General features: G+C 53.8%; 1 protein-coding gene across 1 annotated transcript in view; it reads right to left on the bottom strand.

The window, feature by feature from the left end:
- The window catches only part of LOC147700475 (uncharacterized), a 466495-nt gene that overhangs the window by 50638 nt on the left and 388511 nt on the right, over positions 1-27346 (bottom strand). Inside the window, exon 13 of the mRNA XM_086929643.1 lies at positions 19673-19743. Within this exon, the coding sequence (XP_086785769.1) occupies positions 19673-19743 (71 nt within the window). The remainder of the gene's footprint in view (positions 1-19672; positions 19744-27346) is intronic.

Below are 27346 nucleotides of genomic sequence, written 5' to 3'. Positions count from 1 at the left end.
GGGGGTGACCCTGCAGAGACTAACATTTACCAATGTGTGGGCGCCCCCACAGGGCAGAGCACAGGAAGCAGGATCAGGAACATTCCCATTTCCTGAGGATTCCTTAGATTTGAGCCATCCTGAACCTTTTGGAACACTGCAAGAGTAGCATAGATTAGATGATTTATGTTGATGGCAGGACCGGCCACTCATACATCACATTGAGGGCCGCTTGGGCACATACAATCCACCCAGAGCATTGTCAATCTCTCGCTCCGGAGATACATTGGTGAGCTATGAAGGGGTGACTTCAGGACTACGGAGAATCTCTTCCCAGCTCAAACCTTAGAAGATATGATGCAATACTGGCAAACAACTCTAAACCAAGAACACACGACTGGAGATTGGACTGTTCCTTCTTGAGACCCATAACAAGTATCTTTGTAAGTTGACGCTGAAATGACTGTTCTCAAAGTAGAAAACTAACACTGGACTCCTCAGAGATTCTATGAACCCAAACTGTGCTCCCCTTCCAACTGCTGGAGAGAAGCACAGCCAGAGTGGGATTGAAGGGCACGGCCTACAGCACTGTCCGAAGATGAAAAGCTACTGACCTGTGACTCAAAAATAACAACCACCAGTAACAGGATTAGTGATAAGACGCCTACTACAGACTACATGACATGTCTGGCCTACCAGAATTACACTTCCGACACCCATGGATGGTAACTGGCGAAGTCTATCCTCTTTCACCAGAAACGACGCTTAGTCCCAGGCGAAACTGAACGGCTAGCAGAAGTATTAGGAGTAACATCCTTTTAACAGTAGATTTACAAGATTAATGACCAAGTAGGTGCATTTGACTAGGTCTAAGGCTCTTTCCTCATGGTTGCAAACACATAATTGACCCCAAATACCCCTCTAAAAGGCAAGGTAGGCTAGAAGGACCACACGCCCCAGAGCGGATACTCTTCCAATACAACTAGCGCGCTGCTAACATCTTACAGATGAATTGAGGTATATTTTACCTGGGATGTGTTCTCAACAGACACTGCAAATGGTCAACAAGGTGTTTTCTCAAGATGACGCACCAGACTGGCTTCCTGAACATGCTGGCAAAGGCTTTGAGGAACAAGGTAGGGGAACCCCCACCCTCCCAACACTAGGGTCACCAGAGCATTACGCTCAGGTTACTCTCATTGGAAATTAGACCTGTCCCAGGACACCCCCGCGCCGCACGGCCACTAGCTGTTGCGTGTGCTCCTCTCCTCGTGCTGCCCGCAGAGCCCGCCTCGCTGATCCCGACCCTCTGCCTCGCTGATCCCGACCCTCCGCCGTGTCTGCGTGTGCTTCTAACCTTTGTCATTTCCCCATTTGTGCCGTTTTATTTCGTGTTGTTTCCTAATTTGTACTGTTACCCTTTTCTTGTTTCCCATTTGTGCTGCTTTTTCTCTGTTCCCCATTTGAGTTATTGGCATCGGCATTGTGTCCCCCAGTGCTGTGTTTGTTTACTATTGACCCCTGTGCCTGCCCGCCCCGCTCCCCGCTTCCCGACGCCGTGCTAGCGGCCACGCCCCCTTTTCCTTCTGTGCCCTCCCCGCTCCCGCCTCCCAGCTGCTCCTCCCTCCCTCCCACTTGGCCATAAATGGCGACCGCACGGACGCGCAGCGGGCGCGCCGATAGTGTGCCGAAGGCGCGCCAAAGGTAAGCCCGTCTGCGCCTGGATCGCGCCCAGCGCCAGGACCCCTGGCCCCCACCGATGCAAGACGACCCGACAGACCTACGACGACGCCACCCTCAACGCACTCAATGCCGGCCGGAACCCCGCCTGCTCTTGGGCCGCCCCGAAACGCTTCCACGGACCCTTCTCCTGCACAACCTGCAAGTTCACCTGCCTCCGACCATGCACCGCGCCCGCCAAGCCAAACCCCAGCTGCGACCTCAAGTGCTTCCTGCTCAACACCCGCTCCGTCCACAGACACGCCGTCGAACTCTGGAACCTGCTCGACACAACATCACCAGACATTGCCTTCCTCACGGAAACATGGATGAACGCCTCCTCAGCCCCCGACATCGCCATCGCCATCCCGGATGGATACAAGATCATCAGGAGGGACCGCGTCAACCAGACTGGGGGAGGCATCGCCATCGTCCACAAGAACACCATCCGCATCACGACCGACGCCGACGACACCTATACCGCCGCAGAACACCTCCACTTCCAGATTCACACCAACCCAAAGACGACCCTCAGAGGCACCCTCATCTACAGACCCCCGGGACCACGCGCACAATTCAGCGAGGACATCACGGACTTCATCAGCCCACACGCCCTCCCCTCCGCCGACTATATCCTCCTGAGGGACCTCAACTTCCACCTGGAGAACAACAAGTACCGCAACACCGTCACCCTGCTGGCCAACCTCGCCAACCTCAGACTCAAGCAACTGGTGAACACCCCCACCCACTACGCCAGACACACGCTGGATCCCGTCTTCTCATCCAGCAAGCACATCGCCTTCAGCCACTCCACCGGACTTCACTGGACAGACCACAGCTGCGTCCACTTCAGCTTCAGAAAAACCACTACCCACCACCACCCGCAGCAGGTTCCTCACAGAAGCTGGAACAAGATCACCCCCGACCAACTCACCACCTCCCTCAGCCAGAACCCACCTGCCAGCACACCGGACCCCAACGAAGCAGCCCGCAACTTCACGCAGTGGCTGACCGCCTGGGCCAACGACCTCGCACCACTGAAGAACCCTCCCCGCAAACCCAGAAGCAAGAAGGCCCCCTGGTTCACCGACGAACTCAAGGACTCCAAGAAAACCTGCTGCACCCTCGAGAAAGCCTGGCTCCTCGACCAGACCACTGACAACATGACCGCCCTCAAACACGCCACCACCAAGCACCACCAGCTCATCCGCGCCACCAAGAAGAAATCACTGAAGGATCGACTGGACAACAACGCCCGCGACAGCAAGGAACTCTTCAGCATCGTCAAGGAGTTCTCCAACCCCAGCACCGGCAACAACGACATCACCCCATTACAAGATCTCTGCGACTCCCTCGCCTCGTTCTTCCACCACAAGATCGCCGACATCCACAACAGCTTCGGCGCACCATCCCCGCACCCAACCGTCGAACCAACGCACCCCACCGCCACCCTCCGCACCTGGACTGCAGTGACCACTGAAGACACAGCCCGCACGATGAACACCATCCACTCCGGATCTTCGACTGACCCCTGCCCCCACCACGTCTTCAACAAGGCCGACTCCACCATCGCACTCCAACTCCGAGACATCATCAACACCTCCTTCGACACCGCCACCTTCCCAGAGAGCTGGAAGCATGCCGAGCTCAGCGCCCTACTGAAGAAACCAACAGCGGACCCCACCAACCTCAAAAACTTCCGCCCCATCTTGCTCCTCCCTTTTCCTGCCAAAGTCATCGAGAAGATCGCCAACAGACAGCTTGCCGCCTTCCTCGAGACAAATGGATCCCTCGACCCCTCGCAGTCCGGTTTCAGAGCCAACCACAGCACCGAGACCACCCTCATCGCAGCCACCGACGACATCCGAGCCCTTCTCGACAACGGGGAAACAGCGGTACTCATCCTCCTGGACCTCTACGCCGCGTTCGACACTGTCTGCCACCGCACCCTAGTCCAACGCCTCAGCAACACCGGCATTCAAGAGAAGGCATTGAAGTGGATCATCTCATTCCTCGCTGGAAGAACACAGAGTCCGCCTCCCCCCGTTTCGTTCCGAGGCCACCGAAGTCATCTGCAGCGTCCCGCAAGGATCATCACTCAGCCCCACCCTCTTCAACGTCTACATGAGACCTCTCGCAGCCATCGCACGCCAACACAACCTCAACATCATCTCCTACGCCGACGACACCCAGCTGATCCTCTCCCTCACCAGAGACCCCGACACCGCCAGAACCAGCCTCCATGAAGGGATGAAAGACGTCGCCGAGTGGATGAAGAACAGCCGCCTGAAACTGAACTCAGACAAGACGGAAGTCCTCATCCTAGGACCATCACCCTCCGCCTGGGATGACTCCTGGTAGCCCCCAAGCCGACAGACCACGCACGCAACCTGGGCTTCATCCTGGACTCCTCCCTCTCGATGACCAGACAAGTCAACGCCGTCTCCTATTCCTGTTTTCACACCCTCTGCATGCTCCGCAAGATCTTCCGATGGATACCGATCGAAAACAGGAAGACGGTCACCCAGGCCCTCGTCACCAGCCTGCTGGACTACGGAAACACCCTCTACGCCGGAACCACAGCCGAGCTACAGAAAAGACTCCAACGCATCCAGAACACCTCCGCCCGACTCATCCTGGACATCCCTCGATGCAGCCACATCTCCGGCCACCTGAGGAACCTGCACTGGCTCCCCGTCAACAAGAGGATCACCTTCAGGCTCCTCACCCACGCACACAAGTCTCTCCACAACCTGGGCCCCAAGTACCTCAACGACCGCCTGACATTCCACATGCCCACCCGCCCGCTACGATCCGCTAGCCTCGCCCTCGCCGCCATACCACGCATCCGAAGAGCCACCGCCGGAGGCAGATCCTTCTCCTACCTGGCGGCCAAGACATGGAACTCCCTCCCCATCCACCTTCGGCTGACCCAGGACCACCTCGCCTTCAGGAGACAACTCAAGACCTGGCTGTTCGAGCAGTAGCAGCCCCCTTCCCCCCAAGCGCCTTGAGACCCTTCCGGGTGAGTAGCGAGCTATACAAGTGGTATGATTGATTGATTGATTAGGGCCACCGCTCCCAGCTACTCCCGCCTGACTCTAAATAACCCATTCTCTCCCAGAAAGCCCACAAATCAGGGCTTTCCTCCTATACGGAGGCACTGAAACGGATTAAAGCCACCTGCCGTCAAGCCGAAAGAGCGTGGAGGAAAAACTATGACAGAGATCTAAAGGTACTCTACCTGGCGAGGGTTAAGCTTTATCACAGAGCTGTCTGTCGGGCTCGGGCCGACTACTATGCTGGAGAGTTTCAGGCTAGTTCCAATCCATCCAAGCTGGTCTTTAAGGTCTTGAAGGAGCTCTCTGCAAACAGACTTCCTAACACGGAGATTTGCTCCCTTGCGCACTGTGATTTGTTAGCCAGCTTTTTTGTGGAGAAGGTAAATACCATCTACCGCTCTTTTCCCAAATCTGATTCTGACAGTACGACCTTTACACTGCGTACATCACAGTGCCTGGCTATTCTTCCCATACCGTCGGAACTGGAGTTTAAACTCCTAGTAGCCAAGGTTAAGTCTGGGTCGCCGGATGACCCTCTGAGACCGGCCCAGTTTTTGGACTCGGCGTCTATTTGCCTCCCACCGATTAGGAAATTGGTGGATCAATCCCTCACCTCCGGGTCAGTGCCACCTAGTTGGAAGGCGGCCTGTGTTATGCCCATCATAAAAAAGCCAGGACTGGATCCATTGAAGCCGGAGAGTTATCGACCCATCTCTCTCCTTCCATGGGTGACAAAGATCACAGAGGCCCATGTGAATAACATCCTAACAAAACATCTGAACTCCGCTCACCTTCTGGATCCCACACAGAATGGTTTTAGATCTGGCCATAGTACAGAGACGGCACTCCTATATATGGTTGAACACCTCCGCTCTGTACTAGATGCAGGTCAAACGGCGGCACTGGTCTTATTAGACCTAAGTGCCGCCTTTGACACTGTATCCCATACCATTCTTATCCGCAGGCTTGGTGAGGCAGGCATATCTGGCAAGGCGTTGGACTGGTTCCAGTCGTTTCTCTCGGAACGATCATTCCAGGTAGTAGTGCCACCTTTCAGATCAAAACCTCACGCCATTACTCAAGGAGTTCCGCAAGGTTCGGCGTTGAGCCCCACTCTTTTCAACTTATACGTCCAACCTTTGGCGACGGTTGCGAAGAGCTGGGGTCTCACTATGGTATCTTACGCCGATGATACCCAGCTGGCAGTGGTTCTTAATGGGGACTCTGACCAGCTGGCATCCAACTTTGCGGATGGATTGAGGGCTGTTGCTAGCTGGCTTACTACCAACTGTTTACAGCTCAACGCCCTCAAAACCGAGGTGATGGTGTTAGGGAAACATCCTGATCTGTGGGGTGCGAGTTGGTGGCCTTACGAGTTGGGTCCCCCGCCTAAACCTGTCTCTGAACTCAAAAACCTTGGCGTGTGGTTGGATTCCAAACTTACCTTCTCGTGTCATACTAAGAAGGTGGCATCTACATGCTTTGGCATCTTGCGTGGTTTGAGGCCTATCCTCAAATTTTTTGATGCCCCCACCCGCCAGTTGGTGATTCAAGCCAGCATAGCATCTAGGCTTGACTATGCAAGTTCACTGCTTTTAGGCGCCAATCAGGCGGAGGTCCTGCGACTCCAACGGGTGCAGAACGCGGCCGCTAGGGCTCTGGTAGGCCTGCCACGGTTCTGTTCAGCCCGCAGCACAATCTGTAAATTACATTGGCTGCCAGTAATCAGGCGTATAGAGTTTAAGACGTTGTGTTTCGCATTTAAAATTCTTAAAACCGACACCCCTTCCATCCTCCAGCATCTTTTGACCCTGTATACGCCATCCCGTAGTCTTCGCTCTGCTAGTCAAAATTTAGCACATGTTCCGCGCTTTAAAAAATGTAGACTAGGTGGTCGTTCTTTTACTGTGTTGGCTGCTAAGCTTTGGAATGCGCTTCCTGCGCACATTCGAGTCTTGGAAGATCTTTTGGTTTTTAGGAAGGCTGTTAAAACGCATCTCTTTCCCCTGCCTTATTAATATTTTCTGATCTTCTCTGTTCTGCTTGTTATGTTGCCTGTTCAGTCATAGCGCCGGGATGCCCCTTTGCTGGGGCAGCTGTGCGCTCAAAAAACTCAGTAACATAACATAACATAACACATGCCACACGCCATCCAGAAACACCATTGGAACTGGACTTTGGGTACTCCGGATAGACCCGCTGCAGCCAGTGCCCTCTCCATTGCTAGCTGACCTGTGAGAGGCAGAAACCCCTGATAATGCAGAATGCAATGCCGGTGGAAAAAACGTAATAAAGATTTGTTGCAAAATGGAAAGGGTGCATCATAATAGGTGATCATCCGAGCAGGCGTTAGAGGAGGCCAGAAGCTGAAGGAAACCTTCAGCCAGAATTTACCGCCAGAATTTACACTGGTCGCAGCCCAAGAGGTTCCGGGAGGCCAAGAGTCGCAAGGAGGCCAGAGGCAGCAAACAGGATAGGTGAGTTTGGGTCCCAGAAGCGACCGGCGCAACGCAACAGGGCAGAGGATACACGCTGCATGGAGAGCTGGTGATTGGGTGTAAGTAACTGAATCTTTGCTCTCCATGGTTCTGCATCCTTGTTCTACATTTCACGATTCTATGTCCCTTAAGTGTTAACCTGGGTATTGATGCTCACGATTCTACGTCCCTTAGGTTTCAGTCTGGGTATTGATGCTCACGATTCTACGTTTCTTGGTTTTCAGTCTGGGTACTGATGCTCACGATTCTACGTTTCTTGGTTTTCAGTCTGGGTATTGATGCTCATGATTCTACGTCCCTTAGGTTTCAGTCTGGGTATCAATGCTCATGATTCTACGTCACTTAGGTTTCAGTCTGGGTACTGATGCTCACAATTCTACGTCCTGTAGGGTTCTCTCTGGGTATTGATGCTCACGGTTCTACGTCCTGTAGGTTCTCTAATGGTATTACTGTTCTTGATTCTATGTCCCTTAGGTTTCAGTCTGGGTACTGATGCTCACGATTCTAAGTCCCTTAGGTTTCAGTCTGTGTATTGATGCTCACAATGTTATGTTTCTTGGTTTTCAGTCTGGGTATTAAGGCTCATGATTCTAAGTTTCTTAGTTTTCAGTCTGGGTACTGATGCTCACGATTGTACGTTTCTTGGTTTTCAGTCTGGGTATTGATGCTCACGATTCTACGTCCCTTAGATTTCAGTCTGGGTACTGATGGTCACTATTCTACGTCCCTTAGATTTCAGTCTGGGTACTGATGCTCACGATTGTACATTTCTTGGTTTTCAGTCTGGGTACTGATGCTCATGATTGTACATTTCTTGGTTTCAGTCTGGGTACTGATGCTCATGATTGTACATTTCTTGGTTTTCAGTCTGGGTACTGATGTTCACGATTGCACATTTCTTGGTTTACAGTCTGGGTACTGCTGCTCACGATTGTACATTTCTTGGTTTCAGTCTGGGTACTGATGCTCACGATTGTACATTTCTTGGTTTCAGTCTGGGTACTGCTGCTCACTGTTGGACTTGGCCTTTCCCCCAAAATTTTTCGCTTTTGACCCTCTTGTCGAGGATGTCTCCCCCATGGGATTAAACCTGTATAGGCCATGAGTGGTGTGAGACACCTTGTTAAAATTGTAATGCTATGTAATGGTGTGAACACCTGTAAATTTCCCCATTTTAGAAATGCACCCGACTAAAATGTACTGTGTTTAAAATGGATGCCATGGCCATGGGTTTTGCCACTGGACTGCCATAGGTCAGCGGTCTAGATAATATTACCCAGCCACCCCTAGCTTTTGGAGGGAAAGCCTGGCACCCAGGGTGCTCACCCCCTCGCCTTGAGCCAGTTTAGGCCAGCTTTGCCAACAATCTAGAAGGTTCTGGCACTGCCGGGGGGGAGGGTATAAGTAAGGGGGATGTGCCACCAGAGAGTCAGTCAGAGCTGGGACAAGGAAGAGAGGGGACCTGCTGTGAGGTGCTATTGCCACATGGGCCTGTGAGCTGGGCCCTGCACCCCTAGAACCCCCCCCTCTGCGGTCCCCATGGGCCCCTGATAAGGGAGGGCCTCTACCCAGGACACTGACGCTGTTTGGACCTGGAACTGCGCCAGCGCAGCGCAACAGAAGCCCAAGGAGGTGAGGAGTGTGTCCCTGGGCTGCCTGGAGGAACTGTTGCCCCTTGTGAGGTACTGCCTATCAAGCGCTATTCTGGGGAGGTTGATGCCCCCAAGGAAGTTGTGGCCCCTTTGGAAGTGCTTGGTCGAGAAGAGCTGTCTGGGGAAGATTGTGCCCCCAAGGGACTGTGGCAGGCTAAAGCACTGTGCCCTCGTGACTGTGTGGCTGAAGTGTGTGAGGCCCGAAGCACTGTGAAGCCCTGAGCACCATAATTTGTGAGGTGCCAACCTGCCTCCGGTAGCGCTGTGCCCAGAAGAGCTGCGAGCTGTGAGGGAGGAGTGGTGTGCTGTGAATAGCGCCGTTTACTGAGGAGCCTACCCTCGTTTTGGCGCGCTGTCCGCCAAATAAATAATTAAATAAAGGGAGCCTACCCCTTGTGCCGCCGATATGACCGCCGCAGCCCGAGGAGTGTTGGCGCTGCCTTGCGCTGGTTGGGAATTGGCCGAAATCACCGCTGCGGCCCGGCGCCGCCTTGAAGAGACCCCCCCACCGTCGTGGATACCGCGGCGGCCCCCGGTGTGTGGAGAGGGCCGCCAAAGTGAAGAAAGGGCCGCGCTAGGCCCTGAGGCCGTCAGATCCCCCATCACGTGACGGGGGCCCGGCCGCATCATCGGCCCGCCAACGCCGCGACTGGATTGGCCTGCGCGGCCGTGCCCCTTGAAGGCCGTGCAGGGATTGGCTGTCGGCCTGGAAGGCCGGGAGAAGCAGAGTGAAGCCCTGGGTCCCCGTAAGGGAGGGGGACCCAGGTGAAGGGTCGGTGCGGGGCCCCCATGACTGAGGGGGAGCCCCGATTAGGAGCGACCGGAGTGGGAGGCCACCTCGCCGGTCTGTGCCCAAGAGTGCAGCCGGTGAGCTAAGCGGGGCCGCGGCACTTTGTCGATGCCAGCCTCGCCTCTCGACCTGAGGCGGCCGGAGGAGAAGAGAGACTGCGGGGCTCCCGTGAGGACGAGAGAGCCCCGATTGTGCCGCCGAAAGGCCGTATTGAACTTCCCCCCCCCCCCTCCAGCCCCCGTGAGGAAGAGGGGCCAGGGTGACGCCCCGGGAAGGGGGGGGCCTCGAGGCACATTGCCGGTGCCTGCCCCCTGCCCCGGAAAGGAGCCCTGCGTCCTACTGTTGAGAGCCCCGGGACCCTGAGAAAAGGGCGGAGCCTGGGGGAGGCCCGAAGCCAGCGGGCGTTGTTTCGCGGGGCCCCCATAGTGAAGAGGGAGCCCCGGTTGCGCAGCCGAGGCCTGAGTGAGGCCTTGTGGGCCCGAGTGACCGGCGCGGATCACCGGAGAGCCCCGCGACTCGAGTGCTGTGCAGCAGGGGCCTCGAGGCACATTGTCGGTGCCTGGCCCCTACTGCCAAGGAGACCCCGGAGGAGCCGGTGAGTGGGGCCACATACGGACTGTGTGGGGTGGTGGAGAAGGCAACGGGGCACAAGGTCGGTGGAGGCTGGGGTTGTTTCTATAAGTAGAATTAATCCCTAGGGACTGCAATCTATGATAACGCAAGTTACCCTGTGTGTTTGCCAATCTGCATGTCTAGGTCCCAGGGAGGGTTTGTCCTTTTGCGTAGGTTCTGGGCCCCATGGGTTATTGTTCCCCTAAGGTGACCAGGGAAGAGTTGATGCCGATGCACTGCCTGATGTTTGTGTTGCAGGTTGGGGGCTGAGAAGCCATGTTCCCAGGTTACCTTTGATGCCTATGGTGTATACCTAAGGTTTCATTCAATGCAAGGTGCCTACTTACCTGATGGGATGGTTATCTTCCTGGCCTAAAGTGGTGTTACCGGTTGCTATTGTTATTGATGGCCCTGGAAGAGTTCAAGCATCACCAGCTCCGCCTGATGTCTTATGCCCGCAGGTTGGGGGTGGAGTAAAACCCGGGTGTGCCCTTTTACTGCAGGTGTTCTGCCCAAGTGCTGGCCTGACGTGTCATTCCAGGCCCCTGGTTACCTCCCATGTTAATGAGCGACCCATCGCTGATTTATTACAGGTGTTCCTGTCTGTTGGGATTTACGGTGATGACCTGAAGTTTTCCTTTGCAGGGGTTGGGTTGAAGTTAAATTGCCAAGGATGAGAGCCTGAGTTGGCCCCGCCATTGTGACCCCAGGTTTAATGACAATGTAAACAGTTTTCTTTATTTTCAGCTTTGGGCTTATGGACTCAGCCCTTACTTCCCATGTAAATAATCCCCCCCTGATACACTTGGCTCTGGTGCCAGTTGGCACCGTGTTATGATACCACTGTTTTGCATTTTTGCCTTGCAGGTTGGAGATACTAAACTTCCTAACTTTCCGACTCAAACTGGTGTCCTGCCTCTTTTGTGGTGTGCCTGGTGTGTTGTCTGTGGGTACTGTGTGAGTGCTTCACATGTCCTCCGAAGTTTGGCCTGCCCGCTTGGTTCCATACTACCCCCTTGGAGATTTGGGTAACCCCCATTTCTTACATTGGTGGCAAGCGGTGGGATAGGACTTGTGTTTGCGCAGTACCACAGCGGCCACAGGTTACACCACAAGTAGAGCCTTGAGAGTAATCACAGCCTTTTCTGGGGATTATTGTTTGGCTGAATATTGTTGCTGTATTGCTTCCAACTGAAAAGTGTTGGCAATTGTGTCCCCTTGGTCCACTTTGGGTGTGTCCCGGGAAACCTCACCACGATCGGGTTGGTTTATGAGGAGGTGGAACTGACGGAGTACACCGGGGGGGTTGGGGGGTTTAGACTTCTCAAGGAGAGAGGGATACCCCCAGTAGGAAACATTAGGAGAAAGTTATTTCTTTATGAGGCCCTCAAGAGGGGGGAGCCCTTAAAGATCGGTGGGGACCTGTCTGATTACCCCCCTGAGTATTTGAAGGGTGGATTTGGTAGGAGCCAATGGGAGGGCTCCCAATCTGTAACCCTGGAGGATAATTACCCCGATGAAGAGGAGGAAGAGTTTGATAGGGCGGAGATGCCAGGAGCTGATGAGGACACCATAGAGAGGGAGTCCCGCCCTGGGTCCAGTCCCGGGGGCACTGCCCCATCCCTTTCTCTGTCCCCAGAAGAGTGGGTAGATAGGAGGGAAGAAAGGGAGCATCAGCTAGCGCTGGAGAAGCTCAGGTTGGAGCAGGCCGCGGAGTTAGCGCAGCTGAAGATTCAGGAGCAGAGGCTAGAGACAGAAATGGTCCTAGCCCAGGAGAGGATGGCAGAGGTGGAGAGGGCCTTTGCCAGGGAGAGTGTAGCTCAGGTGGGTAGATTGTCCCCTGAGAGCGGTTTTAGGAGTCTGGATACACCAGTGAGGGTGGGATCCAGTGGTGGCAGCGAGTGTAGGTCCAGTGCAAGGAGTCCCACTTCCGAAGCCCAGGAGACGGTGCCTGATTCCCAGTAAGAGGGGGACGGGTTAGTGTTTAGGAGCAGGGGAAAACTGTCCCACCAGTCCTGGGGAGAGTTTGAGGAGGAGTGTTGGACTGTACTGGAGGATTGGGTGGTGAGGAGAGCAGTGGAGGATTGGGACGGGCTGTGCCATGCAGTCATCAGAGAGCACATGCTGAGGAGTTGTTTCCCAAGTCTGCGTCACCATCTGTTGAAGTGCAGGTTCTCAGACCCCAGAGAACTTGCACGGGAGGCATACCTCTGGGTAAGTGCCAGAGCGTCTGGGAAGGCTGAGGGGAGTGATCCTGGAGGGAGTGGTGCAGGGATCTTCCCACCCAGCGAGGCGGGAGAGGTGAGGAATGGCTCAGCTAGGTCCCAGGATAGTGAGAGGGTTGTAGGGCCTCAAATCTGATCTATAGAAGGGAGTGAGACGGGGAGGTGTCCTGAGGTGCCCCAACCGCAGTCACAGGGCCTGGAGAGATCTTTAAGGGAACCCCAGTAGGGAGCCTAGGCTGTCCCGATGTGCCATCCAGAGGGGGGGATCCCCTTATGTCAGGAGAACCCGGAGCATCAGTAATCAGAGCTCCAGTGGTTCGGGGGTCTGACCAGTCACAGGGTTTAGATACTGGACTGGGGTTCCAGGTTCAGGGGTTGCCTGACCTGGAGGGTGGGGTACCTGTAATTCAGGTCCCTACCAATTCGACTCCCAGGGGTACTTCTCCCAGAGGGAGGGTGCGGAACTCTGGGAGGGGGTGTAGAGGGAGGAAGGTCACCGGCTCAGCCACAGGGCGCAGATTCCGGGTTGGGTGGTCAGGTTCGGGGTTTGCCGGACCTGGCGGGTGGGACATCTGTTTTCAGGGTACCCCCAAATTTGACTCTCAGGGGTACTACTCCAGTTAGGAGGGTGCAGGGAGAGGGAGGACTCGCCCCCGTCGCCGGTTCAGCCTGAGGGTTTCGACTCCAGGTTGGGGAGAGAGTGGTGTTGTGAGGGTGTCCCCAGGCGTAGGAGATGGCGGAACCCTAGGAGGAGAAGTAGGGGGAGGAGAGCCTCGCCCCTAAGGGCTGATCAGCCTGAGGGTGTAGACCCCAGGTGGGTGGACCAGTGGCAATTTGGAGAGAGGAGAGTGGTCCCAGAGTACTACAAGCCTGAGGCTAGAGCCTCCCACTCTAGGAAGGAAACACATCCCACTAGGGAACACCAGTGGGGTGGTTTTGTTGGTGAAGGGAGGGTTGCGAGAGAGAACCATTGGGTTCCAGAGTGGAGGAGAGACTGCAGGTGCTCCTGTAGTTGCAGGCCTGCGTCCACCTTTTTCCGCCCCAACCAGGGAAGCCCATCAAGGCATTGATTGGTCTGCCTTGGCTTTTGGCTGGGGGGGGGGGGGGGCGGGAGTTGTGTTGGACTTGGCCTTACCCCCAAAATGTTTCGCTTTTGACCCCCTTGTCTAGGATGTCTCCCCCATGGGATTAAACCTGTATAGGCCATGAGTGGTGTGAGACACCTTGTTAAAATTGTAATGCTATGTAATGGTGTGAACACCTGTACATTTCCCCATTTTAGAAATGCACCTGACTAAAATGTACTGTGTTTAAAATGGATGCCATGGCCATGGGTTTTGCCACTGGACTGCCATAGGTCAGCTGTCTAGATAATATTACCCAGCCACCCCTAGCTTTTGGAGGGAAAGCCTGGCACCCAGGGTGCTCACCCCCTCCCCTTGAGCCAGTTTAGGCCAGCTTTGCCAACAATCTAGAAGGTTCTGCCACTGCCGGGGGGGAGGGTATAAGTAAGGGGGATGTGCCACCAGAGAGTCAGTCAGAGCTGGGACAAGGAAGAGAGGGGACCTGCTGTGAGGTGCTATTGCCACATGGGCCTGTGAGCTGGGCCCTGCACCCCTAGAACCCCCCCTCTGCTGTCCCCATAGGCCCCTGATAAGGGAGGGCCCCTACCTAGGACAGTGACGCTGTTTGGACCTGGAACTGCACCAGTGCAGCGCAACAGAAGCCCCAGGAGGTGAGGAGTGTGCCCCTGGGCTGCCTGGAGGAACTGTTGCCCCTTGTGAGGTACTGCCTATCAAGCGCTATTCTGGGGAGGTTGATGCCCCCAAGGAAGTTGTGGCCCCTTTGGAAGTGCTGGGTCGAGAAGAGCTGTCTGGGGAAGATTGTGCCCCCAAGGGACTGTGGCAGGCTAAAGCACTGTGCCTTCGTGACTGTGTGGCTGAAGTGTGTGAGGCCCCGAAGCACTGTGAAGCCCTGAGCACCATAATTTGTGAGGTGCCAACCTGCCTCCGGTAGTGCTGTGCCCGGAAGAGCTGCAAGCTGTGTGAGCAGTGAGGGAGGAGTGGTGCGCTGCGAATAGCGCCGTTTACTGAGGAGCCTACCCTCGTTTTGGCGCACTGTCCGCCAAATAAATAATTAAATAAAGGGAGCCTACCCCTTGTGCCGCCGATATCACCGCCGCAGCCCGAGGAGTGTTGGCGCTGCCTTGCGCTGGTTGGGAATTGGCCGAAGGCACCGCCGCGGCCCGGTGCCGCCTTGAAGAGACCCCTCCACCATCGTGGATACCTTTGCGGCGGCCCCCGGTGTGAGCAGAGGGCCGCCAAAGTGAAGAAAGGGCCGCGCTAGGCCCTGAGGCCGTCAGATCCCCAATCACGTGACGGGGGCCCGGCCGCGTCATCGGCCCACCCCCGCCAACTCCGCGACCGGATTGGCCTGCGCGGCCGTGCCCCTTGAAGGCCGCGCAGGGATTGGCTGTTGGCCTGGAAGGCCGGGAAAAGCCGAGTGAAGCCCTGGGTCCCCGTAAGGGAGGGGGACCCAGGTGAAGGGTCGGTGCGGGGCCCCCGTGACTGAGGGGGAGCCCCGATTAGGAGCGACCGGAGCGGGAGGCCACCCCGCCGGTCTGTGCCCAAGAGTGCAGCCGGTGAGCTAGGCGGGGCCGGGGCACTTTGTCGGTGCCAGCCTTGCCTCCGGACCTGAGGCGGCCGGAGGAGAAGAGAGACTGCAGGGCTCCCATAAGGACGAGGGAGCCCCGATTGTGCCGCCGAAAGGCCGTATTGAACTTCCCCCCCCCCCAGCCCCCGTGAGGAAGAGGGGCCCGGGTGACGCTGCGGGAAGGGGGGGGCCTCGAGGCACATTGCCGGTGCCTGCCCCGGAAAGGTGCCCTGCATCCTACTGTGGAGAGCCCGGGGACCCTGAGAAAAGGGCGGAGCCTGGGGGAGGCCCAAAGCCAGCGCGAGTTGTTTCGCGGGGCCCCCATAGTGAAGAGGGAGCCCCGGTTGCACAGCCGAGGCTTGAGTGAGGCCTTGTGGGCCCCGAGTGACCGGCGCAGATCACCGGAGAGCCCCGCGACTCAAGTGCTGTGCAGCAGGGGCCTCGAGGCACATTGTCGGTGCCTGGCCCCTGCTGCCAAAGAGACCCCGGATGAGCCGGAGCAGCCGGTGAGTGGGGCCACATACGGACTGTGTGGGGTGGTGGAGAAGGCAACGGGGCACAAGGTTGGTGCTCGCCCCCCCCTACCTTCGTCTTTTGGACACCGGGACTGGTCATGTTGGCCTTGAAGGTATACAGGGGACCCCTAGACTGGGCAACCTCCCCACAGTGGAAAGTGGAGGCCGGGGTTGTTTCTATAAGTAGAATTAATCCCTAGGGACTGCAATCTATGATAACGCAAGTTACCCTGTGTGTTTGCCAATCTGCATGTCTAGGTCCCAGGGAGGGTTTGTCCTTTTGCGTAGGTTCTGGGCCCCATGGGTTATTGTTCCCCTAAGGTGACCAGGGAAGAGTTGATGCCGATGCACTGCCTGATGTTTGTGTTGCAGGTTGGGGGCTGAGAAGCCATGTTCCCAGGTTACCTTTGATGCCTATGGTGTATACCTAATGATTCATTCAATGCAAGGTGCCTACTTACCTGATGGGATGGTTATCTTCCTGGCCTAAAGTGGTGTTACCGGTTGCTATTGTTATTGATGGCCCTGGAAGAGTTCAAGCATCACCAGCTCCGCCTGATGTCTTATGCCCGCAGGTTGGGGGTGGAGTAAAACCCGGGTGTGCCCTTTTACTGCAGGTGTTCTGCCCCGGTGCTGGCCTGACGTGTCATTCCAGGCCCCTGGTTACCTCCCATGTTAATGAGCGACCCATCGCTGATTTATTACAGGTGTTCCTGTCTGTTGGGATTTACGGTGATGACCTGAAGTTTTCCTTTGCAGGGGTTGGGTTGAAGTTAAATTGCCAAGGATGAGAGCCTGAGTTGGCCCCGCCATTGTGACCCCAGGTTTAATGACAATGTAAACATCCTTCTTTATTTTCAGCTTTGGGCTTATGGACTCAGCCCTTACTTCCCATGTAAATAATCCCCCCCTGATACACTTGGCTCTGGTGCCAGTTGGCGCCGTGTTATGATACCACTGTTTTGCATTTTTGCCTTGCAGGTTGGAGATACTAAACTTCTTAATTTTCCAACTCAAACTGGTGTCCTGCCTCTTTTGTGGTGTGCCTGGTGTGTCGTCTGTTGGTACTGCGTGAGTGCTTCACATGTCCTCCGAAGTTTGGCCTGTCCGCTTGGTTCCATGCTAACCCCTTGAAAAATTGGGTAACCCCATTTCTTACACTCACGATTGTACATTTCTTGGGTTTCAGTCTGGGCACTAATGCTCATGCACTGATGACTGAAGTCTCGCTCTTTCCTGTCATGCAAACTTTAGACATTCTTATTGGTGTGAATAGGAGCACCTATTTTCAGAATATGGTTTAATATGGAGGCATATAAGGCACTTGAGGGGCATATTAAAACATCCCAGTTTTTTAATCTACTTCATCCCCCTCACAGCCCATCCCTTGCCTCGTCTTAGGTTCATGGCCTCTCCTGATACAACTTCCTGGAGCCAGGATTTCTCAAATTTCTGACTCCAATCCAGAACATTCTAAGTCTGCTGGTGGCCCCTGTCCAGGCTGAGTGTCCAGACTCGGGCCATCCTGACCACCCCCTCTCCTACCCACAGGCTGCTTTTCTCTCAAGGCACAGCAGAGCTGTTCACCTCAGTTTTCAAGTGTTCCCCAACACTTGCTGTCATACAAAACGTCTACCTCTACCTTCTGATTGCCCACGCTACTAAAGAATCTGTAGTCATCAAGACCACGCTTGTAAGCTGAAGTACAAGTAGGTGTATTCAACAGGTAGTCAATACACATAAATAGTGGATAAGCTCTGTAGGGCGGCCTGTAAGTTGATGTCAACAGCCCCACCAGGAGCAGCCTGCTAGCTGCTCAGCCCCATCCACCAACTGCCCCTCCTCACCCAGTCCCCCAGGCATTCTGCTCGAGGTCCACTCTCCAACAACCCATACAGAGCACACACACAGGCTGAGCAGCTAGAGCAGAGAAACACAGGGAATTAAACATCATGCAAGAATACTACAGAATCCACCCTCAGTCCACCGTCCTCTCCTCGGTTCTCTGATGCATCATTTCAAGAATAGTGAGAGAAGGATGGGGAGAAGAGAGAGGGCGTGGTGGAGAGGAAGGAGGAGACAATGCAAACAGATGAAGCTAGAGATGACGGGGAAGGAGAAGAGGAGGTTTAGAAGTAAAGAGAGGAACCTGAAGATCAGGATGAATAGAGACGAGTAATGGAACAGACAGGCCTAAGGCTGGAGGTGCCCTACCCTGGTCTGGGGTCGCCCAGTGACCGAGGCCAGAGGACAGGTCTGGGAGGGGATCCACCTTACCATGGCACTGGAGGAAGTCTGGGGGGGCTGCACCTTACCGTGGCTCTGGAGGAAGTCTGGGGGGCTGCACCCACCTTACCATGGCTCTGGAGGAAGTCTGGGGGGGCTGCACCTTACCATGGCACTGGAGGAAGTCTGGGGGGCTGCACCTTACCGTGGCCCTGAAGGAAGTCTGGGGGGGCTGCACCTTACCGTGGCACTGGAGGAAGTCTGGGGGGCTGCACCTTACCGTGGCACTGGAGGAAGTCTGGGGGGGGGGGGGGCTGTACCTTACCATGGCACTGGAGGAAGTCTAGGGGGGGCTGCACCTTACCGTGGCACTGGAGGAAGTCTGGGGGGGGCTGCACCTTACCGTGGCACTGGAGGAAGTCTGGGGGGGGGCTGTACCTTACCATGGCACTGGAGGAAGTCTAGGGGGGGGCTGCACCTTACCGTGGCACTGGAGGAAGTCTAGGGGGGCTGCACCTTACCGTGGCCCCGAAGGAAGTCTGAGGGGGCTGCACCTTACCGTGGCACTGGAGGAAGTTTGGTGGGGTTGTACCTTACTGTGGCCCTGAAGGAAGTCTGCGGGGGCTGCACCTTACTTTGGCTCTGGAGGAAGTCTGGAGGGCTGCACCCACCTTACCGTGGCTCTGGAGGAAGTCTGGGGGGGCTGCACCTTACCGTGGCACTGGAGGAAGTCCTGGGGGGCTGCACCTTACCGTGGCCCTGAAGGAAGTCTGGAGGGGCTGCACCTTACCGTGGCACTGGAGGAAGTCTAGGGGGGGCTGTACCTTACCATGGCACTGAAGGAAGTCTAGGGGGGGCTGTACCTTACCATGGCACTGAAGGAAGTCTAGGGGGGGCTGTACCTTACCATGGCACTGGAGGAAGTCTGAGGGGGCTGCACCTTACCGTGGCACTGGAGGAAGTTTGAGGGGGCTGCACCTTACCGTGGCACTGGAGGAAGTCTAGGGGGGGCTGTACCTTACCATGGCACTGGAGGAAGTCTGAGGGGGCTGCACCTTACCGTGGCACTGGAGGAAGTCTGAGGGGGCTGCACCTTACCGTGGCACTGGAGGAAGTCTGGGGGGGCTGTACCTTACCATGGCACTGGAGGAAGTCTAGGGGGGGCTGCACCTTACCATGGCACTGGAGGAAGTCTAGGGGGGCTGCACCTTACCATGGAACTGGAGGAAGTCTAGGGGGGCTGCACCTTACCATGGCACTGGAGGAAGTCTGGGGGGCTGCACCTTTCCGTGGCACTGGAGGAAGTCTGAGGGGGCTGTACCTTACCGTGGCACTGGAGGAAGTCTGAGGGGGCTGTACCTTACCATGGCACTGGAGGAAGTCTGGGGGGCTGCACCTTTCCGTGGCACTGGAGGAAGTCTAGGGGGGCTGCACCTTACCATGGCACTGGAGGAAGTCTGGGGGGCTGCACCTTTCCGTGGCACTGGAGGAAGTCTGAGGGGGCTGTACCTTACCGTGGCACTGGAGGAAGTCTGAGGGGGCTGTACCTTACCGTGGCCCTGGAGGAAGTCTGAGGGGGCTGTACCTTACCGTGGCACTGGAGGAAGTCTGAGGGGGCTGTACCTTACCATGGTACTGGAGGAAGTCTGAGGGGGCTGCACCTTACTGTGGCACTGGAGGAAGTCTGAGGGGGCTGCACCTTACTGTGGCACTGGAGGAAGTCTAGGGGGGCTTCACCTTACCGTGGCACTGGAGGAAGTCCGGCTTCTTCTTGTGCTGGGCGAGTGCAGTGATCCAGCGAAGCTTCTCACTCCTGTAAAAGATGAATCAAAGGAGGTTAGCAGCTTCCCTCGTACATCTGAGGGCAGACAGTGCTCAGTTTAATGCTGTTTCGAAACCGTTATTGGCTTTTAATGAGCTGCTGGGGTCATTTTCCACACACTGGGAACCGTGCACAGTGTCTGCAAACGTCCACTCACACTTTGAGGGTCACGAGGGAGCATTAGATGCTGACATTTCACCTGTAACCATTCTTCTTGTAAAGGAGGCTGGCACTGCTGCTGCGGGTGTTAGACCAATGCATGCATTATTGAAGCCTGGAAACCAGCGACCCTGGACAAAGTCCAAAATGTTGTGCACCACGGTGGAGTGATGTGCAAACCAGGGGGTGCACTGGGTTCAAGAGTGAGCAGAGGATGCAAGAGACAAACACAGATTGTTGCATGGAAAGGGTACGAAGGTTTATCCAGGGCACGAGGAGGGCACGAGGAGGGCCACGAGGATGGGCACGTGGATGGGCCCGTGGATGGGCACGAGGGGGGACATGAGAAGAAGACACGAGGGGGGCACGAGGAGGGGCACGAGGAGGGGCATGAGAAGAAGACATGAGGGGGGCACGAGGAGGGGCACGAGGAGGGGCACGAGGAGGGGCACGAGGATGGGCACGAGGAGGGGCACGAGGAGGGGCATGAGGAGGCTAGTGCAGGATGTAAGCGGTGGGGGCAGGCAGCAGCAGTGTAAGCACCTTCCATATTGGCAGTAGCCAGCCAATATTCCCTCACACACAGTAGGGGCAGCATGTATAGGTGTGTTGTAACTAGGAATGGGCTACACTTGTGCAATTTGATTTCACAAAATTCTAAGGACATTTCAGCGTAATGGCACATAAGCACAGAAAATGCAAATCCATCTTCTCCCACCAAAACTCTGCCCCCACCCCGCGGGGTATAGATATGGCTCCATTATTGGTGTACACTGTTATGCCCAGAGCTTTGGTGTCTGAGGCTTCACACACAGTCTGTGGGCCTGTGACAGGGAGTGAATATTCTCAATAGATGACAGTTTGAGAAACCTACCCCTGTGAGGGTCTCCTCTTCCCACTCATGGGATGGACATGAATGGCTCTCTCTTCTCCTGGGCTGGGATACCTGGCGGAGGTGAGAGGAACAGTCTTCCTTCATCCTGAACCCAGAACCAGGACTCTACCAGCTGTGAGTCTTGCCCTCCCAAGTGGTGCCACCCTAGTCCTAGACCCTTGGAAGTGGCCCTGCTCTGTGCTCATCTGCCTAACTGTGTGTCCAGAAGAAACTACGCAGCGCGACACATCGTATTCCAGAAACTACACAATGGAGCTGCTGCGCGACTCCGCTTCCTGAAGACTCCGCATAAGGACCGCTGTACCGCGCAGCCCAGGCCCCAGACTTTGCATTGTGGCCTGCGGCCTCATCCGAACTGCCGCTGGCCAACATATCTTTGACGCACGTCTATGCATCTTATCCAATGTCGGCAGCCTCCTCGACAGCAACTCAGGACCTTACATCACATCTCCCCAGAACCGGTGCTGCATGACGCATGTCCACACCAACAACTCTTATTGCTTTGTCTGTGCGACACATCCTTGACGCCAGACCTTGCAAAGCTCCGCAACCAGGATTTTAGGCACTCTTGTTCAGCAGGCCTCACTGGGTTCCTGTAGCTGGCCCGACCTCCTTCGTGGTCAGCCTGGACTTGTGGCTTTGTCCTAGTTCAGCGCAACAAGATAACCACAGTTGGTGCTTTGTGCTTTAAGGTACTATTATCACTTACATCTTAAAAATGTCATATCTCCAGTTCTGATTGAATTTTCGATTTTCAATTATTTATTCAATTTCTCTCTATTTTTCTGAAATGCTGTGGGATTTTTCATGTGTTGTGTTTCACTTTATTACTGTGTGGAAAGCTGCATAAATACTTTACAAATCGCCTCAGCGTGCAGCGTAACTGCTCTTTGCCAAGCTGTCAGGGAGTTGAGCACACTTTGATTCACGGTTTGCTTATGACTTCACCCTGACAAGGACTGTGGTTGCTGCTTGAATAGGGTTTCAACCCTCTCAACCAGTGACCTCAATTTCTTAGAGCCACAGTCACCTGTGCGTCGTCCTCTTGCCATCAGGCAGAAAAAAAAGGACAGACCGCAGATCCTGAATATGACACCACTAGGACACGTCTCTATGGTGACGGCTCCAGGCAGTGTGCGGCTGTCTCTGCCGACGTGCGTTGTTATGCGAAGCGTCTCTGCACCTCACCGAAACCTTCCGCATTTCTCTGTTGCTGAAGATAGCAGCGGATTACTACGCCATGATTCAAGTTATATCCAAATCGGCATCGGTTGTGGCAGTTATTTCAGTTTCTCAGTTGTAGAAAAACCTCTCACAACCCAGGGACAGTTGTACCTCTTACCAGATCCTTGGGAGCTATGGAAAAACCACATGCATACATCTATGTGGTGTTTTTCCTCCTCAAAGTCTGGTCGTCATCACAGTGATCAATGGTTCCTGTGGCATAATTATTTATCTAAAATATACGGTACAACAGCTAAATAGCACTATTGGTTTTTAACAGAAAGGGGTTGGTATGAGTCCCGAAAGTGGTGACTTTCTTTAGGTCTAGTGACCAATAATTCTTCTCGGGGGCAGTACCTGGCACGTTTAAGTGATCTTTTTACTATTTTGTTGGGGTAGCCTCTCTTTAGTAATTTATTTTTTAATATTTCTGCTTCTTTTAAGTAGTCATCTCGTCGAGCACAATTTCGACGAATCCTTAAAAATTGCCCAAAGGGCAATCCATCTCTTGGTGCTCTAGGATGTTGACTCCTATATGATCGTAGTGTATTCTTTTCAGTTGGTATTCTATGAAGAGATGCGTAGAGTTTATTATCCTCATGTTAGATATTCAAATCAAGGAATGGGATGGTATCTTTCTGTAATGTAGACGTAAAAGTCAGATGTGTTTGGATAGTATTTAGGTACAAAACAAAATTCTCAAAGTCCTCTTTGCTGCCCCTCCAAATGAGAAAGATGTCCTCTATATAGAAGAATTATTGGTCACTAGACCTAAAGAAAAAATGGAGAAAATTGTATGTGTCACCACTTTCGGGACTCATACCAACAAGACCCGGAAGAATATAATAAAGAATTGGAACACTATAAAAACCATTGACCCCCAAATTGAAGTACCCTTGTTTGCATACAAAAGAGGGAAAAATTTGAAAGATCATTTGGTTAGGTCTTCTACTGAAAAGATCACTAAGAAAGGTGGCACACTAGAAACATCTTGGAATTTACCACCTAACTTAGGCCATCATCCCTGTGGCAACCGTGTGATCTGCCCATTAACAGAAAAAACAAACATTTTCAAATATGGCAATCGCGAACACATACTTAAGTTCTTCTCGAACTGTAATACACGCAATGTCGTATACTGCATCTGGTGTCCTTGTGGTTTACCCTACATTGGGCAGACACAACAACCAGTGAAGGCGAGAATAGGGCAACACCGTAGCCGCATAAGAAAGGCTGTTTTGACAGCTCCCCTGGTATGTCACTTTAAAGAAAAAAATCACTCTGCAGATCAGATGAAATGGCAAGTCATAGACACTGCGACAGTGCCCGAGAGAGGAGGTGACATTTCACAAATATTACAACAACGTGAATGCCACTGGATTGATAGAGTCAATTCAATTAATGAGGGGCTAAACTCTGCAGATGAATGGAGGGGCTTTGTTTCTACTCTGACAACTTGATTATATCAAGTCATTATCTTGGAGCTAGACCTGTATAACTGAGTATGAATGAGGGGTGTTTTAGAAATGGTTCTTTATTGACCCTGTTTAGGAATCTCTAATAATGCATGGATGTAAATAATGTCATTTCTTTGAATTGTAGAGTATAAACACGATGATGAAATATGGCAGAAAATGTTTTCTGTAAATGTATGTTTTCGTCTTAATTGTAAATTGCACTTCTATATTTTTGTCTTAAATAATTGCAATGCATTGGGTATACCATACAAGTTTTAAATCACCATACACCATGCTTAATATTAGCAATGACCATTACCACGACAGAAATCATGCTACCCCGTGTTTACAAACAAAGAAAAAACCCCGCCCCCTGTTTAGTGCCCGAGCACCGCACGCATCACGTTATAAATGTGATGACGTCCAACACCCGGAACTAATCTGTTACTACACAGACGACCGGAGAAACGCGATCGTGCGAACCGAGTCTTGGAAGCAGGTAGGCACCTAACCCTTTATGTGTAAAGAGATCCCTTTAACAACTTAGCCTCATTTTAACCATAAGGCCTTCTGTCACCAGGCATCTTCCTGTTTTCCGTTCTAAAGGCATTGCCACCAGCTCTAAATTTAAGACTACCACGCTATCCCTCTACAGTGGTAAGTCACAGAATACGACCAGTTATTGGCATATTGATGCCTATTATGTAGTACGTGTTAGAATAACGCTTGATTGTCTTATCTTGCTTCCCGACAGTGCCCGGCTGGGTATACTGTAAGTTAATTCAATTATTCCGTCACGCATGGGTTGCGTAACTTAAAGACACCACGAGGTATAATTCGTTCACCTTAGTCCACATATAACTATCACGGTTTAGTCCTGACGAGACCCTCATCCAACAGGTCGAAACGCCGTCGACGCCATAGGGAATGAACCTCTCAAGCACAGTGCTCTATGATTGTAGATAGTCACTGATTATAATTGATTTACTATTGCGTTTGATCATTTTCCCTTTGTAAATATCCATAGCTAAAAATTGTACAGATCACTTATTGTTTTAAGTTCTGTGTTTTTTGCTCACAATATCACTGGAGACACATCGCACTTTTTTTGTATATATGTCGCTGTTATAATTATAAGACTACTTGTTCTAGTTGAAATACAAGAGTAATTTCTAAAAATTGGTATAAGTGTGCTTTTTTCCTTGCCAACCCCTTTCTGTTAAAACCCAATAGTGCTATTTAGCTGCTGTACTGTGTATTTTGTATAAATAATTATGCCACAGGAACCATTGTTCTTTGGATAAACATATTGCCCTGGTTCCGCCGTGAGTAGGGTCCCCCTTGTTCCCCTTTTTCGCGTCACCACAGTGAAGCTTCACCTGGGCCAAGAAAAGTAGCAACAAGGTAAATGTATTCAGTAACACGGGTAGTGTTGCTGCATTGCAGGGAACGGGACGTCAGTCCTCATGAGACCATAGGGCTGAAGAGGCGGCCCTTTCATCACCCACAGCTGCCTCTGCATACGACCTCAATGCTATACAGCGCACTGGGTGCTCCCGCAACGCGGGAAGCACGCGGGTAAAGTCCAGGCTATGGGCGGGCCCGTCTGCGCCAGACGAGGCTGGGCTGGACCACCCCTCTTGGATTTATTTTTTCCATGGAGTTTTATATAGCGCGCACTAGACCTGGAGTTATCAGAGCGCTTTACACGAGCACCAGTTACGTCACAGACAGACACATTCATTTTCTGTTAGGCTCGGGGAGATTAAGTGATTTGCCCAGAATCACAGAATGTTGAGCATCCCTGCTGAGACTCGAACCCGGTTCCCCAGCCCGAGGTCAACTGCCCTAGCCATTATGCCACAATCTCTCCCCAATTTGCTCTTTCATCCATCGGATCCATCTGTTGCCTGCTCACCTGTGAGTACTTTTCAGATACCATTGCTTGCCACATAAGGGGGAAAAGGAAGGCTACTGAACTTACATGGGGATCGGAAAAGAAACTCACTCAGCTTCAAAGCATCCTTCACATTAGCCGATATTGATAATCTAATCAAGAAGGTTGAAGATCTACGATTCCAGGGCCAATCGCAAGTGGAGAATAAGAGCGGCAGGAGAAATAAATCTAAAATAATGCACTTTTTATCAAAAGACGTCTGCAAGCCTGGTGACCCTTCAAGCCTAACCAAGGGGGATGGAGCTCATAACACTCTGAGGCGGCCAGAGGCGCACGTAGTGTGCCCACATAAAAGGGCAGCGACAATCGGCACTTCACAACAGTCGAGTCATGGAGACCCCTAGGGATTGCTCCCCAAAGTTCGGTGCCAAGGCCACATCACATCCGGCAGAGAGGATAGGGGTGAGGTACTTATAATTGCCACCGCACACTGGCCTCCCTCTATGTCTCTCCTGGTCATGACGTCTTATGTTGGAAGGACAGCTTTATTATGACCGGTGCATGCCAATGGGTTGCGCAGTGTCCTGTGCCTACTTTGAGGCCTTCAGCTGCTTCGTGCAATGGGCACTCCAATGGTCTTATGGTATAAAGGGGTGACACTACTTGAACGATATCTTGTTCATTCTGGAGGAGGGGACACAGGACTGCATGGAGGCACTGCAAACATCCAGGGACTGGCTGAACACCTGGGAGTCCCCTTGGCAGCTGGGAAGACAGAGTGTCCAGCGCAGGACTGGACGTTTCTGGGCATTGAGCTAGACACAGTGGAGGGTGTGTTCAGACTACCGGTGGACAATGTGCAGCCCTGATCCAGGACATCCAGACAACGTTGGCGAAGGACAAAGCATCCTTGGGCACCATTCAGAGCCTCCAGGTTAAACTAAATTTTGCAGCAAGGGTGATCCCATCGGGTAGGGTTTTTGTCAGAAGGCTGGCCAGGGTCACAGCTAACGTTGAAAAGAAACACCACCCAGTCAGACTTAGCAAAGGGTTGAAACAGGACCTTAGAATGTGGGCGGAATTCTTGGCTGACTTCAGTGGGACTCTGATATGGAGAGCCCCCTGGGCGGGCAGCCCCGAACTGTGCCTTTTTACAGAGGCATCAGGCAGGGAAGGCGGGGCGTGGCTTGGATGCCGAGGAGGTAGGCGGCGTGAGCTCGGAGCTCCGTGCCCGATCCCGGAAAATATCCTGAAAATCTGATCGGACCTCGACGTAATTGATATCATCCGACACGGGAAGGCACCACGGAGGGTCCGGTGCCCACGGAGGACGACGCCGGGCCATTCCAAGCCAGTTTTCCGGCTTTGATAGTCGAACTCAGGCACGAAGTCTTCGACCTAAAATGGCGGCGGTGGCATGAGACACGGAGACGACGGAGTCGCCGGCCCAGAGCCCCACTAAGAGCTGCTACCCCTACAGTGCGGAGGTGTTAGTGGCTGCATAGCACCCATCCCTGGATGTTGGAGTGGACCCTGGGCGCACCTCGGGCGATGGTTGGGAGCCGCCCCATGGTGGTGGCGACGACAGCGTGGCTGTGACCCAGTGACGAAAGCCCCGGGCCTCTGAGCACGACTGGCGCCATCCGGGCTAACGGCCTATTGCAGACTCTGTTCCCTAGAGACGGCCTTGGATCCGGGGACCTGAGCGGTGCCCCGGGCACGAAAGGAACAGGCTTTTCCGCGGTGGCTGCAGGGAATCTTCCTGAGGGCGAAGCCCGGCGAAGTACGGTGACAGAGCGAGGACGGACCCACCCGGGCCGGCACAGATGGGGAAGACGAAAGGGAAGGGAGATGGTGCAACTGATACGGAGGCTGCGGAGGGAGCAGATCGAGACCAGTCGGCGTTACAGCGGATGCAGGACCGTATCCTGGAGGCCATCGCCACCACCAAGGACGCTCTGC

This window comes from Lissotriton vulgaris, chromosome 7 (genome assembly GCF_964263255.1).
Source record: "Lissotriton vulgaris chromosome 7, aLisVul1.2, whole genome shotgun sequence".
Taxonomy (NCBI): domain Eukaryota; kingdom Metazoa; phylum Chordata; class Amphibia; order Caudata; family Salamandridae; genus Lissotriton; species Lissotriton vulgaris.
Note: the sequence above shows the minus strand (reverse complement) of the source record. Positions and strands in the feature narration are given on the sequence as shown.